The sequence below is a fragment of the Rhea americana genome, unplaced genomic scaffold (genome assembly GCF_003343005.1).
Source record: "Rhea americana isolate MKP2758 unplaced genomic scaffold, rheAme1 scaffold_79, whole genome shotgun sequence".
NCBI lineage: Eukaryota > Metazoa > Chordata > Aves > Rheiformes > Rheidae > Rhea > Rhea americana.
This window is the reverse complement of record NW_028186967.1, coordinates 1,435,253-1,455,538: the sequence shown is the minus strand read 5'-3', so window position 1 is coordinate 1,455,538 and position 20,286 is coordinate 1,435,253. Positions and strand designations below refer to the sequence as shown.

Genomic DNA, 20,286 nt, shown 5'->3' with positions numbered 1-20,286 from the left:
CATTGATGTCAGATTGACAATGAGTTGTAATTAAGTATGACATAAAGTCAGCCATGTGCAGTTATATTATTCCTTAAAATTACAAGAGGTAAAGTCCTTTGGGGCACTGCAAAGTTTATGGGCTGTCCGTCATGGGAGGTCTGTAAGAACAAGGTGGCTGAACATTTGCCTGGAGTAATATAGGTGTAGCTGGTCCTATAGCGGGGAAGAGAGAGAGCAAATGGCCTCCTGGGGTCCTTACTAGCCCTGTGAGTATCTGATACGCTTCTGTGGAGTATTTGCTCTTTTAGTCATCAGCAATCTAGTAGAACTTCAGTGTAAGGGGGGGCAAGTCTGCCTTTATGCTTTATTTGCTGTTAAATACCCTTCRTAATGATATGTTCCTCAAGCTTGTTTGGTAATTATGCTGATCTAGTCCAAAAATAATTCTTGTGTAATATGTATTCTGTTTTTAAATGGCAGAAATAACTGTGTGTACACTTGGTAAAAACACTCGGAAATCTGCCCTGGTACTCCCTGCAATGCTCCCAATTACACAGTACTGTGTCTGGGTTTAGGAGGATCACTGTAACCATGCTATTGAGAGACACATAGTTATGTGCAGTATAGAACCAGAATAGTTCAGGTGGGAAGGGATCTCAGGAGGTCATTTCGTCCAACCTCCTGCTCCCATTAGGATCAGCTCTGATATCAGAGCAGTTTCAAGACTTTGTCTTCCTCGGGCTTGAAACCCTCCAAGGTGGAAACTGCACAGCCTCTCTGGGCACCTTATTGCATGGATGACTTGTCTGCATAATGCAGAAGTTTGTCGTATTGGATCCTCCTCTCTTTCAATGTATGTCTGCTGTCATGTTCTCCARCTGTCCACCTCAGTAAAGAGCATGGCACACACTTCTCGGTGACCCCCTCGTAGGCACTGAGGCTGCTTTAGGTGCTTCCACAGTCACCTCTGAACCATGCACATGCATACAGGCTCATGCAGGAAGCTGCTGCAGCCCCCACCATGTCCACAGCCCTCTGCTGCACTCACTCTGATTTGTCCAATGTACTGGAGCCAGATGCAATATCCAGGTCTGGTCTCACACGTGCCAACTGGAGCAGCTCATCACTTCCTCGATCTCCAGCCTGGCTTTTTTGTCTCTCTGGGTGGCAGCCCTGCCCTTGAACATATCGACAGGTCCCCCAGTTTGGTGTCACTGGCAAACCTCCATCTCCTCCTCTAGGTCACTGATAAAGATATTAAACAAGACAGGTCCCAGGATAAACCCCTGTAGTACCTCACTTGTTCCCAACCTCCAGTTTATATTTATGTCCTGAAATATAAACCAGCGCTGAAGGCTGAGTGGATACAGCTTCCAGTCCTCTGAGTTGATATGCATTTTTTTTCATGTATTACAGGCTAGTCTTGAGGGATGGATGAGGGCAATGTAAGCAATGTAATGTCAGGGCTACCCTCTAGTGGTAGTTGTGCTGGTGGTCTGAGTGCCCAGGAAAGGACTCTTGAGCTACCCCCCCCCCATCATTCCCAGAAACTGAGCATATCAGTATCTGACCCGTGAAATAGGATGAATGCTTATGTACTCTTTAGGGGCATGCTCCTTCCTTACAAGTAAAAACAAGACAACTTTATGGGTAGATGGTATACTCTGATAGATTTGGTGGTACTCCAAAATGGGCCTTTCCCTCCCTCATGAATATCACTGTGTCAATTAAAGTCTCTAGCATTGCAGCTGAATTGTTTTAGGACACTCAAATTTTCTAGCCTGGTAACTGAGTAGCGAGGCTTGAGCTTTTCTGCTTGCCTAGGAGAGGTCCARGTGTGACAGCATGTCCTGGGATGGTGGCTGATCACCATGATTCTGCTGGCTTGGTGCATCCCAAAGTGGCCCAGGATCCTGTTGTTCATTGAGACCATAGCAAGTGCTCTGCAGAACTGTACCACTTCTGTACAGGTTCCTGCTGTATGGGTTATATGGTTTATATGGGTTCCTGCTGTGCTTCTATGTGGGCTCCTTGACCTGAGGAACTTCAGTGCTTGAGGACCTGGGGCAAATGCTGAGGGCTGACAGTGAGGCCAAAACACAACTCTCCCTGGCTGAGGACTTGCACAGGTAGGACCTGGAGCAATTCTCCTGTCCACTGCTTGGAGAAAGCGAATGAGTGAGTGAGAATGARTATCGGAGCTTGTAGATGCTAAACTCTGGCCCTGACAGTTGGCCTTTTCACACACGGGAAATCTGAAACAGTACTACCCAGGAGCAAGGAAAGCTTTGCATATGAGAGTCATCAGTATTAGAGGACCGCACCCCTTCAAGGTGTCCGTGTGTGCRGTGAGGGTGGCAGGGTGAGGGCAGTAGCAGCAAGAGCACTTTGCTTCCAAAATACAGGCCTGTCTCCATTTGCAGCTGTGCATTGAGAAGTGATTCAGGATCTGAGAGGCACAGAGGGACAAAAAACGTGCYACATGCTCACCTTTTCCATTAACTCAGAGCTCAGTGTGCTCTGTGTGCTACAGTATTTGGCAGTTAAAAATGGGTACCTCCCCRGGATATGAAAGGTCAAGAGGGCAGGTGTGAGAAAGGTTCCATAAAGATGCCAAAGAAAGGGTTTAACTGGGAGAAGGGGGGAGCCCCATCGCCTGAATAAAAGATCCTTGTTAGACACGAGAAGGATGCAATTKCTTCTCCTTCCATGAGGTTTCTCGGTGCACATGAGAGCACAAGCGCTGCAACAGGGTCGTTCCTCTGCCGAGACCAAACAGCCCCCGCGCCACCAGCRAAATAGCTCCCCTTGGTGTATCCTGCACCACCAAGCAGGAAAATTAGGATAAGAGTAAAAATACGAGTTTGTAGCAAGGAATGGATGACAGTGGTAAGCTGGGAACAGGTTATGGTCCTTTGTGATCTGCCATTCCCAGAGGTCKTCAGCATGTGCACTGCTCAGCGTTGGTTTTTTTTTGTTTGTTTGTTTGTTTGTTTTTTTGTGGTAGCCATATGTGTGTGTATGTTGTTTATGGCCCTACCACTATTTTAGGTTGGTTTGCTTGGGTTTTCTGGCTGTCAGAGAGTGAGCACCCTCGCAGCTACTGACTGACTCCCAGAAAAGCGAACCCTGCACATGCTTTTGATCGGCACATGCCCTGTTGGGCTGATAGATCAGCCTCATGCCTGTCTGTTTCTTTCTGGGATTTTTTGGATGGCAATATGAAAGCTTCTGGTTTTAGCAGTACAGGCATTGGCAGGTGTACCTAGCAGGTACACGAGGGGCAGCTGCGTGTATCAGCACAGCAAACAGCAGCACTGTAGATCTGACTTTACTACCTGCAGCTGCCTGCAGCCTTCTTCTAGAARGATCACGCTGGAGGCTAGAGGAAGGCATAGTCTGCACTGAAGGTGCCAGCAAGTGTCAAGTTTTGAATGATATTTTTGTCTGGTGCGTAWATGTGTCAGCGAAGAACTATGCTGAGACAGTTGTGCTTACCTGTGGGACCTTACCAAAGATGGTACGTTACCCCCGAGGCAGCAGTCTGCAAGGGAATTTCATTATTCAGAAAGAGCTGAGCTCTCCAAAAAGTCAGTGGAAATGATTTTTTTTGGGGGGGGTGTTTTTTTTTAATGCCCTGTGATGTGTGGGTGAAAAAGCAAGGGAGCTAGACTGGTAATTAATTTTCCTGACAGAAACACCAGACAATGAAATTACCCTGCCACAAAGCAGGGTTGCTAAAGTAAATACTCTGCCAGCAGCAGGCCTAAAAGCAGGATGGGTCAGATGTGAGGTGCAAGTAAATGATGAGATGGCACTTGTGCSTTGGGGACCCACAAGCACTGCCAGCATGAAGACTCCTTTGCCACCGCCACAAGTAGTCCCATGCCAGCCCCAGCAGCTCACCAGCCTCGGGCTTAGGTCCAGGGTGATGGGGCATTTGCAGAAGGACTCAACGCTGAGCCATGCCACAGGTCACCTTTTGCTGGTAATTCAGCGTGGGGCAGGGATAGGAGATGTGGAAAGTGAGGGTGGGCTACCTCTCTCCTAGAGATCCCCCTTTGGGGCCCTTTTGGCTGGGGTGTTGGATCTCTCCCAGGCTGGTCGCAAGTGATTTTGAAATCTTCTGTCTGTAGTGATGAGATTTGTGTGAGCTACAAACCAGACTGTACCTCTGTGTGCAGGATGGGAGTGCCTCCCCTTGAAAGACGTCCAAGGTAGCTTGTGGGAGGGGAACATTGGGAGGTTGAAGTTTTTTGTTTTCCCTTCTTGTATTCTAATGTTGGAAGTTGAAATTACTGTTCTGCGAGTGTTTCAGAGGCACTGTCAAAAACTGGCCAAGAATGGTAAATGTGAGTGGTACATTCACATTTCCTGCACAACCGGAGGTAGCAAGCTGCTGTTGTGTGGCTTGGAACCAACTTGATCACCACCAAAATCAGAAGGTTTGGTAAATCTGTGTTAAAACAAATAGTACTTTCAAGATAAAACTCCTTGCTGGGCAGCTGTGGAGATATTTGTTGAAAACAGCATAAACCACACAGTGCTATTCCAGGAGAACCTGTTGCCATGTGAGTTGTCCTTTGGATTTATAGTTACAATACACTGATGTGCACACTTTAATAGAGTGTTTTACCCTGTTATAGAGCTTTACCAGTTTCAGAATAGAGAAATCCCACATAAGAATTGGTGAAGACCTGAAAATACTTTCTTTCCCTTTGGAAAACGAAAATTATAGCATTCTTAGAGAGGCTGAGCTAAATCTGAGTACTTTTAGGAGTAAAGGGTCAGTTGTGGAATGGCCTACATCCACATTTTAGGACAGATACTTAATGTATTAATTATCTGTAAAAAGTGGTAGACCAACAGTGAAATTCCTAAGTGTGCAGACACCACAGAATTACTTAGCTTAGGCTGCAGAAAACAGAGAAGAATATTTAAGGGACTTGATCTGGATTATAGACAATATTATGCCAGATCAATGTAATAGTGGAAGGCAGTAAACATTGAAAGACGAAAAACAGACTATTTCTACATAATTCTGTGTTCTAAATTAACTACAGCTCCTCTGGAGAAAGAACTGTGCACCTCAAAGGATCTCTCAGATAAAACATCTGCTGAAATGCGTAGTGTCACTCTAAAARCAAACAAAATATTAGGTTCAGAGAAGACTGGAATGCAAAATCATTCCGCAAATGCTATAAAATAAGTCTGGGGAATATCTTCGTGTTCAACATTGTTTCTTATTCTATTCAACCTGTCTCTAAACAGTCATGTCAAGAATAGGAGTTTTAGAATCAGACAGTGAAAATGGTTCGAAACATCCACAGGATGGAAAAATGAGAAGGCAGAAGCTGTTTCATTCAGAAAGAACAACAGGAGGAGAAAACGTGACAGATATATGAAAATAACTTGTGCTAAAAGGAAAGGTGATCCTACTTCCTCAGTTTTCACCTTTTGCCTTGTCCATGGAAATGTGATTCGAAAGATGCTGAATTTAAATTTACTAAGGGGAAATTAGGTTTTAAACAACTGACTTAAATGGTTATTTAAAGCAATAGGATGTCTGTGGAACTGCATGCTACCATGTATGATTGAAGTCAAGATCTCACCATGTCCTAGAAAGCTGACAAGTGCATACATTAAGAAAAGGAGTTGTGTGTGTTAAAGGCACATGTGAAGACGGTGTCTCTATGAATATGGATCCATAAATTAGCATATAAAACAACGACTTCCCAAAGGTGGTCATGTTATCAACGGACAAGTTGTTCCAATACTGAATTTGTAGCATCTCCCTCCAAAAGGCTTGGTGCTAGCCTTTAGCAGAGAGCTGCTGGGCCAGGCAGCATTTCTGCTACCTGCTGGGGTAATCCCAGTTCTGTCTTACACGTGACAAACAGGAGGTTCTTGCTAGCTGAAACTGCAAAACTGGGAAGCCAAGTGGTACACATTACCCATAGCTCTCTTTTAATGACCGATTAATTACGTTGAAGGGGTCTTTGTCTTAGCGCCTCTCCCTTTCCTTGGAGGAGACCAGTGCTATGTTGAAGGCAAGGCTATGAGAAAGTCCCGGGAAAGGCTTGCTGTGGTATGAGGCATCATATTATTTACTTCTGGCCCTGCTTGCGTAGGGATTCTCATTGCCGTTCCAAAAATGTCATGGGAACTGGCACTCTTCTGGGTGAGCAAAGATTGCTACTGATGTTTAAGCTTGATATATAGTATGGTGAATACCAGCTTTAAGAAAGGTAAACGCTTCCCCCTCCCCACAGTGATAAATCTCATTTAAAATAATGAATGGCATTCTCTTTAGTTGCCTTATAGGTGTCTGAATGATGTGGACGTAGGTTATGTGCTTTCTTTTGCAACACTAAAGGTGCAAAACTTCTTTTTTTGGATGAAAAAGAAATTCTCACTTAATTGCTGTACTCCAGAAGGTAGAACTTTATGAAGAGAAAACATACCGGACAGGCTAAGATTCATGATTAAAAGAATTAGAAATGTTGTAATTTGCGGTCATCCCTTCTTGAGGGGGGCTGGAGGTGTTGCCAGCATAAGTGTGGGGAGAGAAGGGAGGAGCTCGGTACTGTAGACAACAGCAAGAGAAGTGAGTTTTATGAACAAGGAGGTTTCTAGAAAACATCACATCAGGAAAATCCCACCAATGGCCCACTCCTCCGTTCCCTCCACTTGAGTTCGTGGGAGGGATTTCAAGTTCAGGCGGACGCAAGGCTGAGGTCTCATTAGTGACCAGGGACATTTCGTTCACAGTGAGGAAGGCAGGCAGGGAGAGGCAGATGGCTTTGAATGCTGGATTTACATAGTAATGAGATTCAGGTCACCATAGCTGTCTTTTTCTCTCTGCATTTTGTCTAGGTGTCGACTAGTGTACAGGGATGACAGAATGGGAAGGAGAGGAGGAAAATTAACCCCTTGTTCCTAAGCAGAGATTGATTTTAGCAGTGATGAAAAGTTTGTGATGACGGGCAAAGGGACTGTGGGGTATAGAATCACACTCACAGATGAAACTAGAAGAGGTAAAGGAAGCTGCTTTTTAATTTAGTTTCTGGCATATTTTGTGTGGGAATGGCACAAAGCATAATGTGGTTACAATCCCTGAATTTCCCTTAATTTTTACATTCCGAGTTGCTGGCTTGAGAACAGGTAGTTTTTGGCTTCTCTCATTACAAGTCCACCCACATTTAGGGAAGTTTGTGAGCTGGAGGTGGGTTTGGATTCTTGTTACAGGGCATTTGCTTGCTTTTTTGGAAAAAAATACGCGTTTCGTTTGGCTAAAGACTTGTCTTCACATGACTATGTAATGGTGTGATTAAAACATAATATTTTCCACTGTGATTGGTAGTATGATCTCACTGGTGTCAGATCTCATCCTGATGGCAGATGGAAAACTGGGAGCCATGAGTCCTATTTCCAACTTTGGACAGTGGCACTTGCTTTGCCTAATAGTCAATCTCAGGCATTTCCAAAATATGCATCAGGGCCCTAGAAGTATTAGGCTGTTTTTAAAATGGTAAAAGTTTAAAAGCAATGAACTTTTCTTTCTTTTATTTGTCTTCTGGGTGGGTTTTTTTCGTTTTTTATAGTTAGAGGTTTGGGGAGAGTAAGTTATTCTTTATATAATACATCACCTGACTGCAGAAGGTGGGGCTTTAGAAGAAAGTTTTGCAAGATCTGTAATAACAAGCCTCAAGGTTGTTCCTTTTGTAAAATGGGAATTATAGTACTTAACTGCACATAGAAGTCTGGGCTGGTGTGGGAAAAGTAAGGAGTGTACATGGAGACGGGTTGCAATAATGAGTTTTCAGTATTTGTAAAATACTTCCAATTCTTCTAGATAAAAGTTGCTTTGAAATGCAGAGTATTTAGCACCAAGGGCAGGATTTATCTCAGTCCATCTTGGCCGTTGCAGTGTGAGCAGCTTGCGTAACCTAGCCTTTTAGGCCTCTTCAGCATTGGTGAAGAAAGATTCAAAGTGTCCCAAAACAAGTGGGGCAAATCTGCCATTGGGAAGTTTTTCTCTCTCTCCACTGGCTGCAAAGTCTAGGTACCTGAGATTTGAGATCAGCTTTTACCTATCTGAAAGGCGAAATGAACCTCACCTTGAGGTCACGTGAAGGTGTGAATTAGGGGACCGTTCTTCCTTATTCTCCACTTTAATATGAAGATCATTGTAGTTAAATCAGGAAAAGCGTTGTGCCTGCTGCAAAGGAGCAGCTACTAGAGTAGTGACCCAGAAGAGTGTTTAGGAGTGGGCAGAGGCGGTGGCTCCTTCCACATGAGGCCGTTCCTCATGAACAGCCCTTTCACGCGTTCACCAAAGGTTCAGTCTTTCTGTCATCCTCTGTTTCCTCAGCAGGGCTAACACTGCCACACACCAAACAGGCATGCTGCAGTGGGCATCTTCTGAAGCACACAGTAAATATATAGCAGGAGTGCTGTCACTTTTTGCCTGTTGCAGCTGAAAAGGGAGGGGAAATCTAATCAGATGTCTAGAACAGATTTGGAAGTGGAGATTTCTTGGTTGCTTGCTCCTGACTTAGATCTGATAGATCTAGTTACGTTATTTCTCTGTTTTATCATTATACTCATTTGTGTAAAAAGTTAGTAATAATTTAATACCAATCCTACAATGATTTTTTGATATCTGACTTGTTTGTCAGACCCTCCAAGGGCTGCGAATGGTAGATGTGAGAAGTGGCCTGGTTCCATACCAGGACAAGGATGTAGGTGTGAGAGCCTCAAGTGGGAATCCTTGTTGGGTGACCTTGAATGTGTGACATGCTTTTTTGTGCCTCACTTTTCCATCTGTCAGCTGAAGAAAGCAGAAGTTCTCTCCTTTGTGCAATGTAGGACCTCAGTAGGACTGCCGTTTGACTGAATGATGCTAGAGGACTCTTCTACAAAGATAAACGTTGATTAACTAATGCTTGGTTAATAGATACCTTGCTGGCAGCCAGTGGAGCCCTAGACCCTACAGGAGCAGTAACATTTGTTCACAGCCGGCAGCTTCCTAAGTGTAGCTCTTTCCATGGACGTGTTTATGCCAGCTGAGTGGGTCTGCTCTGGTTGCTAATGCTCTTTACCTCTTCCTTTGCAGAGCCCCTGAAATCATCCTCGGTTTACCATTTTGTGAAGCAATCGATATGTGGTCGTTGGGATGTGTCATTGCAGAGCTGTTCTTGGGTTGGCCTTTATACCCTGGAGCTTCAGAGTATGATCAGGTTGGTACAGACATTGCCCCGGATATTGATAAGAGCACAGATTTTTTTTTTCTTGTGTCAGAATGAACAACTCTTTATCTTTTGCTAACAGGAGATATTTGCGTATGATTTTTACCCTCTTACATCAACTTTTTTCATTATCCACCTGTCATATTCTAGGTAACCAATAAGCTATTTAGTACGATGACCTGGCTATTTAGTACGATGACTTTTAGGAACTGACCGCCTAAGTGAACTCTCAATCAAGAGTAAACGTACCTGTTGACTAGAGAGCTCTGTACATATCTGGTCATTGAACAGAGCAGACATCCTTTCTCTACTGTAACAGCAAGTATTAAATAAAGGTTTATTTGTTAGACTGCATGAACTCTACTGCATTTCACAATCCCTTTTATGAGGGTGTATAGTAAAAGCAATGACAAGAAAGTGAATGTTCACAGTGGTGCAGTGTTCTAGTTAATATAAGCTGTCGTGGTTCTCTCCCTATAGACTTTTGTGCTCCTCTTGTTGTTCTAAAACAGATAATGCAGTGGCTTCTAGAGTCAAGGCTGCAGAACGGTTTCCAGTCTAATAATCTTTTTACAGACCACCTTAACTATCTGCAAATGTGGCCTGAAAGGGATATTTTTTGTATTGGAAAATTAAAAAAAAAAAAAAAAAAAAAAAGAGGCATGGTAATAAATAAATAAGTTTCTCATATATGAAAATGTTTCTTCAACTCTTCTTTTTAAAGCTCTGACTGAAAAATACTATTTAAAAGGTGAGATTTGGCAGGGAAATAACCCTCAGTAAGGAGCAGTGCCATTAGCAATTCCAAAGGAAGTCAGACATAGCTGAAAAGCTTGCAAGTCTTTGAAATTTCAATCACATACCAAGCACGAAGAGTAGATGTCTTTCTCCTCCCCCCCAAAACTCATAAAGCACACAGCTGAAAAAGAAATCACCGTATGTACTACGCAGCTTACTACACAGCACAAAGTTTCCTCTGGTAAGGTACCGTGAGGGCTCCCCAGGGAGCTGGGAGGCGGGCAGGGGTTGAGCCTGGCCCGTCACTGCAGCCTGTGTTGCTTTGCAGCCCTGACGCCGGGTGGCAGGAAGGCTCCGGAGCTTCTAAGGTGCACGGGCTCCCCTCGACCTAGGTAGCTGCAGAGCCAAGCAAGGCACTCTGAGTGAACTAGGGTTGTAAGTGTTTTGAAGTCTTTGAAAACACAGCTGCTTGGTTTTTTTTACTCCTCTCTGTCTTTTCTTTCAAAAAATGCTTCGCATTCTTCTGTAGAACTTCCTACAGTAGAGGAATATTAAGTTTTACAGAGTGAAGCATTCAGAAGTCAGGAAATGCCAGTGCAAAGGTTTCATTTGCCACCCCAGGCATGTGTTATGTCAGACTTTAATTATGTAATCACATACCTTTTCTGCTTTGAATAAATAAATTTAAGTCTGAGATCTTGGAAAACTATGTGTAGCATCTTCGAGTTGTGCGAATACCAGCCAGGTCAAATCCATGGAAGTAGCTCCAAGCAATGGAGATGAAGTACTTCACACACTGTGAGGTTATCGATTTGTTTGAATATATTTTTTATCTAAGTTCAAAGATACTCACTTCATAGTTTTCTGTTTTAAACTTCAAACTGCCCCTAAAAGAGGCAGTGCTCTCAGCTGGGAAAGAAAAACAACAGAAGCTAAGCGCAAATAATATCAAAGTATTGAAATTACCTCCTGGAGAAGAGTATGTGCAAGACAGTGAAAAATACGTTACAATCTCTGGGTTAGTCTTCTTCTTTGACCTCCAAAATCTAAGGGCTTTCCTCGCTTTAGCCATAGACTTTGTGAGAGAATATTGCAAGGGTAAGTTTCTGTAGATGTATATAGTAAATGGAGAAATGCCATATGGGAATTTTCTTTCCTGACATGCCTTTTAGTGTTTRTTTTTCTTTTTTTTCTTTTTTGGGTGAAGTCTGACTGTGCGCTACGTTTTCTCTTTCTTTCTTTGCTCTATTGTTTTAAATGCCTCCTGCCCTCCTTCAAGGAAGACCTCCAGAGATCTTCACAGGCTGAACAGTGACCTCTCATCCTTCTCTTACAGATCCGCTATATTTCACAGACACAGGGCTTACCAGCAGAGTATTTGTTAAGTGCAGGGACAAAGACTACAAGGTTTTTCAACAGGGATACAGACTCACCGTATCCTTTGTGGAGGCTGAAGGTAGGAAGACATTCCCTTGTTTACTTTACCTCGCAATTTTTTGTTGGAAGTGGGGAGGCATCCAGTTCACCTCAGAGCAGGGTTGCTACATTTTGCAGTGTAGCACAGACCTTGGAGTGGGTATATCTGGAGGTAAAACTGCCATAACAGAAGTCTGCAACCCTTAGCTTACTCACTTGATACCTCCTTGTGGGAAATTTAAGTCCAGAGTTATCCTGGAAATCTCCCCTAAGTAGTCGGTGAAGTGATGGGTAACGTAAATGAAACCTGCCCTAGGCAGACTTCGCTGCGATATGTACCACATTATTAAAAAAAAAGAAAAGAAAAAGAAAAAGAAAAAGAAAAAGAAAAAGAAAAAAAAAGACATTTTACATTTTACTCTTAACAGTCAAAACAGCTAGTAATGCAAATGGGCATTGACTTACTTGTAGCAGCATGTTGGGCTGCATTCAGTAGCGAGTCCCCAAGGACAGAGTCCATTGGGCTTCTGGCTGCAAGGATAAGATGCCAGGTCTCAAAGTAGGGTGGTGTATGAGCCTCTTGGGATACTCACCATACTTGGGAGGATGCTCTGAAGTGAAAAAGGAGAGATAAAACACTTTATATGACACCTTTTGTGTCACAGTATGTCCCAAACATGGTAGAGATGGTACTTAGGCTGTCTGTTCAGGCAAGAGACACACAGTAGTCAGGTGAGCACAGAGTGGGACACGGGCTGGAGCTGGTGGAATACCCATAGCTGGTTGCAGGGTGGGTCTGCTCAATGCCTTTTTCCTGTTCTGAGCAGACACCAGATGATCATGAGGCAGAGACGGGGATTAAGTCGAAGGAAGCAAGGAAGTATATTTTCAACTGTTTGGATGATATGGCACAGGTAAGAGCACTGGTGAGTAACCATCAAGAATGCTTCATACGCTCTGGGGCAACACCAGCAAAGGGGTGTTTCGTTACATGATTTCCCAGTGTGTCCTATTTTTGTGCTCAACTTCTCTGTACTTTAGTGTCTCCATTCATAAAATGGTAACATTGAGATTATATACCCTGTTAAAAGAGCATGGTGTCTGTGAAATGTGAGTATTTAGGAGTGCAGGGAGCAGCACTAGCTTTTGTGTGGATTCCTCATGGCTGTGAARTAATTCCAGCGTAACCATTCTGGCAGCTGCCTACCTGGCGTTTGTGTTAAGGAAGTCCAGATATTGTAGCATTCATTAGCAGGCATGCAGAAATGGAGGACTGAGATCAGCAGAGATTTTAATAAGTGGATGAAATAATATGAAGTTTTTCTCCTGGCACCTGATACTTAAATAGAGATGTTTTCTATAAACTTACTGACAATTTTTATTTATGTTTATACATATTTTCTTTGCTTGCAGGACACATAATTAAGTATCCGATTGCAGAGTCTTTTATATGATAAATATACTGAGTGCCAGAGCTTGCCTGCTACCACATGGAAGCTGTTCATCCTCAGTGGAGGGTGACTAAGTGTTTCATTAGCCATTGACCCAAGCAAGCTGAACACTTTACAGTCTGTCTAGAGATCTGACATGCACAAGCCAGATGACAGTGTGACTAGAAGCCTTGGAGTCTTCCCTGCGACTTCAGCAACTACTCTTTTCGATAAGGAGGCTTGCAGGACATGTGCGCTAGCCAGGAGTAAATACAGTTTGCTGGAGACCTGACCATCTGCTTTTCCCTTTTAGCTGTCATCCTTGTCCTCTCTCCTTTAGGTGAATATGACAACAGATTTGGAAGGAAGTGATATGTTGGTGGAAAAGGCAGACCGGCGGGAGTTTATAGATCTGTTAAAGAAGATGTTGACGATAGATGCAGATAAGAGAATAACACCCATTGAAACTCTGAACCATCCTTTTGTCACCATGACACACTTGCTTGATTTCCCTCACAGCACACAGTATGTGGCTTTCCTTTCCCTTGGGTTTTGAATTAGGGTGTGAAGGGGAAAGTGGATTGTGGTTGAAACCTAGCAGACATATCTGAGGGGTATTGTTAAAAAGTTTAAGCCCTGAATTTTAATCTTTTAATCTTTTTCTAGTTAAAAAAAAAAAAGCAGATGATTGCCAACTCCAAGGCAGTAAGAATTGTGTTGTAGGTGCTTGGCATTTAAAACACTGCAGAATGTGCTACATTCATTATGTAAATATTCAATAATTACATATGTTTGCATTAAAATGCAGACAAAATTATGCAATTAGTGCTGAATGTATCAGTATATCTCAAAGTAATATAGTCCTGATTGGTTAGTGTGGTAATCAACCTTATCTGCGAGGGGAGCCGACCCTTCCTCCCAGAGCCTTCCCATCTTGCAGAGGTCAATTTGGGGCTGCTTGCCTTTCAAGGGAAGCGCTTTCTCTGCAGCAGCCTGCTTTGCAGGAGCAGACAACAGGGAAACGAGTTCAGTTTTCAGCTTTGCTGCAGCTTTGACCTCATCAGCAGAACAGTTACTTAGCACAGTACTGAACCTCCCTTGGTGCTATGCGTATGGATATTAAAAGGCTGCGAGGAGCTCGGGTGCAAGTGAAATGGGGGCTGCTTACCTACCTTAGTGGGTGCTCGTGTGGGTGCTGCAGAGCAGCAAGTTCCTGTGCCTCAGCTCTCCTGCCCATACGTGTGCTTTTACCTGTGGTGTGTGAAGTTCAGTTAACGTAGTTTTCCATCCATGAAAGAGATGCACCTGCCTTTTCCTTGCATTTATCACAAGACAAGAGCGGGTGCTTACTAGAAGGTAGTGGGTGCTTGATCTGTTTAGACCCAGACTTACCCTGCAGAGACATCTTTGAGTGTTGTTATCTGTAAATAGATACCAAGCAATAAAAGCAATGCAGACGAGAAGGGAGATAGATAGATTGCTGTGCTAACCGGAGAAAAAGTTTCATATAAAGCCATTCATAAATAAAAAATGACAATGTTTTCTGACAGTATTAGCATTAGATACAAAAGGCTTTTAATTTGTGACAGTCCCTCTTAATGTGCAGCAACTGCTTGGGTGAGAAAGATTTGAGAGGTTTGTGGCATAATCCATTGCCATCAGGAACGTTTCCGCTAATGAAGCAAACTGTAAGCAGGTCTTCAGTTCTGAAGCTCTCACTAGTTGCTGCTCAGGCAAAGCTCCAGAAAGACTGAAAATGTCATTGAGGCCACTATCAGTGAGAATTTTACTCACATAAAAAACTCAGCACCAGGTCCCTGAATGCTAAATGTTGTGCCAGCTGGGCACGTAACCATGAGTAGCTGCTCCATGTTGGAAGCGGAGAACAATAAGCTGCAGCCAGTGTGGCAGATTGATGGAAATTTTGTCCATGATTGCCTGTGGTTTTGAGTATAGAAACTTCAAAGCCTCAAGAGATGCTGGGAGCTGTAATCTCTCTTAAAGGTAAATCAGGCAGCAGAGGAAGTGAAAATACATGGAAGATGGAGCTTCTGGAAGGAGTTTCTGTTCTGGCATGCTTCAGAGAGGCTGTAAGTTCAAGCAGCCCATGAGGAGTTGTAATGCTGGGTTCCTAACAAACAGCAAACTCCTKTTTTTYCACATATTTGACTGCATGGATCTTAAACTGTTGCATACTCCTCACTCTTTCCATTCTATTTCACTCTATGCCTTTTTTTTTTTTTTTTTTTTTTTTTAACAGTGAGAACACAGTATTACATTAACAGGGATTATATGTTGTTATATAAAATCTTTTGGTAACATGTGTGATTTACCATGTACAGAATATATGCTCTTTCCAGTACTTCCCCTTTCGTAGGGAGAGGTTATATTCATATGTGACTGAAAAAGGCAATCCAATAGTATATTCACTTGATACAAGTGTTTGAGGTTTCTAAATGTAATGCAAGTTGTGCCTACTTCACAATTCTTTGAAAGAATGCACATAATGAAACCTGTGCACAATATCTTGCRTATCCCTTGTTTACAAATACTTATTGAACAGATACAGTAATCAAAAATACCTCTAGGACAGGAAAGATGATCGTGTGAGTCATAGGCAAGACCAGGATAAGGACATCTAGGCCTTCTTCCTGACCAACACTATTGATCACATGAACATGTTCCATCAGCATGTTCCTCCTGTTACAGATAAGGTTGATTGCTGCACTAACAACAAAAAGGGATGGTTTTTTTCCTTCAAAGTCATATGATGTGAAGATGTCTTCATTTGCCCTACCTTTAGCAGCTTAGATCATTACAAAGCAAAWTCTGTGTACAAATGTACACTTGATTTTTACTGCTCTTTTCTTGGTTTGAATAGTTGAAGTAAAATAAATCAATTTATACTTCTCTGAATTGTCATTCACAACKAAGTTGTGAGTTGTGGAAAAAAAGTGGTAATATCTGTATCGGTTTTTAGACTTTGGAGAATTGAGATTTTATAAAAAAAACACAGTTTTGCAGAAGATCACTATGATATTATCTCTTAAACTACTTTATGCCTTGGTATCCCAGTTATAAAAATGAAATACTGACAGTTCCACCTACCAGACACCTAGAGTGCTGTAGCAGTGCAGCATTTGCTTTATTGAGAATACAAAATATGCTRCTTCCCCAAATTTCCATTGCCCTATCAATAACATTTAAAGGCAATTTTATGTAGAGGGAGAGGCTATAGTCTTTGCCCCAAGAGCTGATTCTCAGTCTGAGATAACCTCAGAACCTGATTCCCTGAGGGTGTTGATGAATCTGATTTYGCATAACCTTTTGGCGTATAAATTGTCCTATTAACTGCAGCAGGACAGCTCATGTGCTTTAAGATAAGCATCTGTGGACGTGCTCAGTCAGACAGGGACAATGTTTTAACCACTTCGCTGGATCAAGGTCTCAGTGAATTACTTCTTAAAAGGAACAAATAAGACTTTTCAGCTGTTTCAGTGATGAAAACCAGTAAAGCCCTTCCCTGCAAAACCTTCTAAAACCACCTTAGACATACACCAAAGAAGGAAGCTTCAGTTGATTGTTCCCTTAGCACCCCTTTGTTCCTTTTCAATCCAGAATTAATTGGTTAGGGCTGGTTAACAGAGACTAACACTGGTTAAGAGAGAGGCACATAAAATAGCAAAGCTCTTATGAGCCTAGAARGTGCCAAGCCTGCCTTTGAGGCCTAATGTTGGGCCGCTCGGATGAACTGTTGACTTTGTTCATTGGCTGGTTCCCTTACTTGTCACCCCTTTCCTCGCACAGTGTCAAGTCCTGCTTCCAGAACATGGAGATATGCAAGCGGCGGGTGAATATGTATGACACCGTGAACCAGAGCAAGACACCATTCATCACCCATGTAGCTCCGAGCACGTCTACCAACTTGACCATGACCTTTAACAACCAGCTGAACACGGTCCACAACCAGGTAAGAGCATCATCAGATGCAGCCAGTGCCCGAAACGTTCACATCAGTGGGTCCTAGAAGGTGAGATGCAAAGGTAGCGCCTCATTTTAGCTGCCTGCAAAAAAGATGATATTTTCTTGCTGTCAGTGCTTCCCGTGAGCTTCCTCGGCTCTTCCTGATTCTCTTTTCTTCAGGCAAGTGGTATTTTCCTGGCTTTCTGCGTCATTGTCAAATGTTCTCTTCCCTGCTTATGTTGTCACTGGGGGTGATAAATCCTGCTTACCTGGGAGGTTGCTATGGGGAAAAGCTCATTAGTCCYGTAATGCAACAAGCAGGACTGATTCTGTGGATCACGCAGAAGTATTTCAGATCTTACAGCTTCTGCAAATTACTATTAGCTAAAAAGAATTTAGACCCTTCTATAGCAGACATAGTACTGTAACAGATCAGCAGAAAAGATGAGTTTAGTGGCCACAATTATTCTTTTCTCTCACTGGTTTTACTCCAGGTGCCACAGTTGACATGGGGACCCCGTTATCCCAACCAGATGTGCATGGATGCCCGCTCCAACACATTGTGCTCTGCCTTGGTGGGCTCTGGCTTTGTAGTCGTGCTTTGCACTCCTGTATTAGTTTTACATGCCTCGATTTTGGGAGTTACTGTGCTGATAAATCTTGTGTGACCAACAGGCTAAAACATTAACTGTGGCACTGTATTACAATAGTGGAAGGAAACTCTCCRGGGATGGGCCTCTAGGAGGCTGAAGCACAAGAAATAGTTACCATCATTTAAGCSTTTCTGGAACGGGCTGCTGGAGATCCGTTCTGGAGATTGCCAGTGGCACTGTGAAGTTGGCACTTGGTATTTCAGAAGCAAAGGAGCTAGAAGACTCTGTGTAGATGTACAGAGTGTTCCTGTGTCACTTAGAAATCCAGACTTCATGACTCAGTCCTTCAGTGCATGCAGTTACGTAAGGTCTTTTGGAACAATTCATTAAGCAGTTGCATACAGAGATATGCCGTGGCTTAATGTAATGGAGCATTGGTTATAAACACTGGTWTCCATTCTTAACTGTCTCTGACACGCTGACTAAATTTGTGCTACGCGCTCTCCTAGGCACCAGCTGGCAGGGCTGAGGCACCATTAGTACCACAGTTGCTAGTAGGAATTGCAGACTTGCTTTCGTTTCCTCACAACTCACCATGTTACGATTCTCCGTTAGCAAAGCAATGATGACAAGGAGGTCAGTGAGTAATCTCTGAATTCTCCTGGGGGGGGCGTGTTTTGTGAGCAGAGCTGGTACCACTAGTGTTCCTAGAAGAAATGATAGAATCGTGTCTGGGAAGGGAGTTTCAGTTTGAACAAGCTCCAAACATTTCACCATCCGCTTCACCATACCGCTCATCTTGGCTCTTGGGTGCTCCCTGCCTGCGCAAAATCTTGAGGTTTTGCCTCCTTCCCTAGCTGTGACTCCTGAGAGTATCAGTGTGTGAAGTTGGTATTTGGTGTGTTGTACAAGGAAGCAGGTTGCACTTCTCTACCTCTGCACAGAGGGAGGAGGAGGAGGCTGAAATATGCATCCCTGTAGCATCCGGGGCGGGGGGGGGGGTGATGGTGGCAATGCAGCCCAAGTAGCCCTCTTGCCCACTAGCAACAGGACAGCAGGTAACGCTGAGCCTGCTGCCTCCTGCAGCCTCACCTTGATCTTGTTCATATGTTCACCGTGAGATAAGTGTTGTCTGATGTAGCAGCATTGCTTCTGCTGTGTTTGGACGGGAGGGGTGGCAGGGATGAAACAGGTGGGCTCTGGTTTGCTGGATCCTACTCTCTTAGACCATGTACGCTAAGGGTGTATTTTTACAGAGCAGCAGCAAAGCTGTTTAGGGGCTGTTTCCCTATCGCTGTTAGACTCAGTCCAAATAAAATGCAAGTCACCCTAAGATTTCTAAATGTTTTGCAGAAAGSTGGGCTGATTTTTGTGGCTTTGCAACATCCCCTGCCAGAATTTCTAGTCTGAGTGGTTTTAGCATTAAGCTAAGCAAAATTTGGACTTTAAAATTATTACTGTTACCTAATACTATGCCTTCTGATTTCTTCAAGTTCAAAACGTAATCCAAGGGAGGTGAACCGCCGTAGGTGCAAGGTAGAGGAGAGGTTAGAATGAGTCTCCCCTCTTAGGGTGAGGTTTGGCAGGAGGTGGAGGTGCTGAGCTTCTTTTACCTCTGAAATGCCAGTTTCTTCTAGAGCTGTGTGCATGAGGGGAAAACAACAACTTGCGTTGGGGATGGTAGCATTTCCTGTACCTGTTTTCCATATTCTGCAAATCAAAGCCCACTTGGGGATAAATGGGGACACAATTCTGCTTTGGAGAATGCCCTACACGTCTTGAGCAGTGCACAGTAGTGTTGTGTGGCTGGAGGCACTGAGTTACCGTACAACTGCAGTTACTCATGGAGAAGGTGCTCCTTTCCCTGTCGCTGCCCTTGCATCTGTGCTCCTCAGTGTCCTGTTCTGCTCCTCATTTATTTTAGTTTGCTGATTTTTATTTGGATTTTTTAATTTTATTTTATACTATTTTACTTTTCTTTGGGTTTGGATTTCGCTTCTTCCAACCTACCCATCTCCCTCATTTTTTGTTTGTTTTTGTTTAATTCCCATCATTCCTTTAGACCACCAACCTGGCTCCCACCTCCTCCAGTGCCACTATTTCCTTAACCAACCCTGAAGTCTCCATACTAAATTACCAATCTGCACTCTACCAGCCCTCAGCGGCGTCCATGGCTGCGGTGGCCCAGCGGAGCATGCCCTTGCAGACAGGAACAGCGCAGATCTGTGCCCGGCCCGACCCCTTCCAGCAAGCTCTCATCGTCTGCCCACCAGGCTTCCAAGGTATGTGATAGCCCCACAAGGTCTCAGCCAGCCTCCGTTCTCCTCCACACTGCTGTTTCATGTAGCTCTGGTTTGAAACAAACTTTCCTTAGTGTGGATCATCTAGAAATAAAATTACTGGCCTAATAAATATCAGCAATGAGGTCATTGCAGATTACTTAGATCTCAACGGGATGAAATATTTGCAACAGTAGAGGATCTTGTGGGCAATATGTTGCCTTTACACCATGGGTTGGACATGGCTGGTGTAAAACAATGRGCAGGCACTAAAAAGTGAGAAGGGAGGATGTTTTGATTTCTGCCACTCTCCACCCTGAACAGAACAGTTTGAGGAGCTTCTGCCTCATTTTGGTAAACACGAAAACACTACCTCCCCCCTCCAGCAACTGGAAATCAATATGTAAATAATTTGCTAATCCCTTCTCCATGATTCAGATGTTAAAAAGGGGACTCAGGAGGTTAGTGCAGCAGGGATTATGGAGCTGTTGGGAATGAGAGTTTGCCCTGCGACAGACACTTGTGCTCATTTATCATGACAGTTGCATCAGCACCGCCCTGTTGCAAACAACAGCTTTGCCTGTTTATGCCAGCAAAAAGTATTGCTGCATGCTTGCAATGATTAGAGTGCATT

At 43.5% G+C, this 20,286-nt stretch overlaps 1 protein-coding gene across 4 annotated transcripts in view; it reads left to right on the top strand.

The window, feature by feature from the left end:
- Positions 1–20,286, top strand: part of HIPK2 (homeodomain interacting protein kinase 2) — a 101,114-nt gene that overhangs the window by 46,991 nt on the left and 33,837 nt on the right. Inside the window, exons 2-7 of one of the 4 annotated variants that reach the window (XM_085322566.1) lie at positions 9,101–9,224; positions 11,308–11,427; positions 12,215–12,301; positions 13,158–13,342; positions 16,625–16,787; positions 19,529–19,655. In XM_085322566.1, the coding sequence (XP_085178692.1) occupies positions 9,101–9,224; positions 11,308–11,427; positions 12,215–12,301; positions 13,158–13,342; positions 16,625–16,787; positions 19,529–19,655 (806 nt within the window). Of the gene's footprint in view, positions 1–9,100; positions 9,225–11,307; positions 11,428–12,214; positions 12,314–13,157; positions 13,343–16,624; positions 16,788–19,435; positions 19,656–20,286 lie in introns of all 4 variants that reach the window. The other 3 variants (XM_085322564.1, XM_085322565.1, XM_085322563.1) reach the window with 3 other exon arrangements.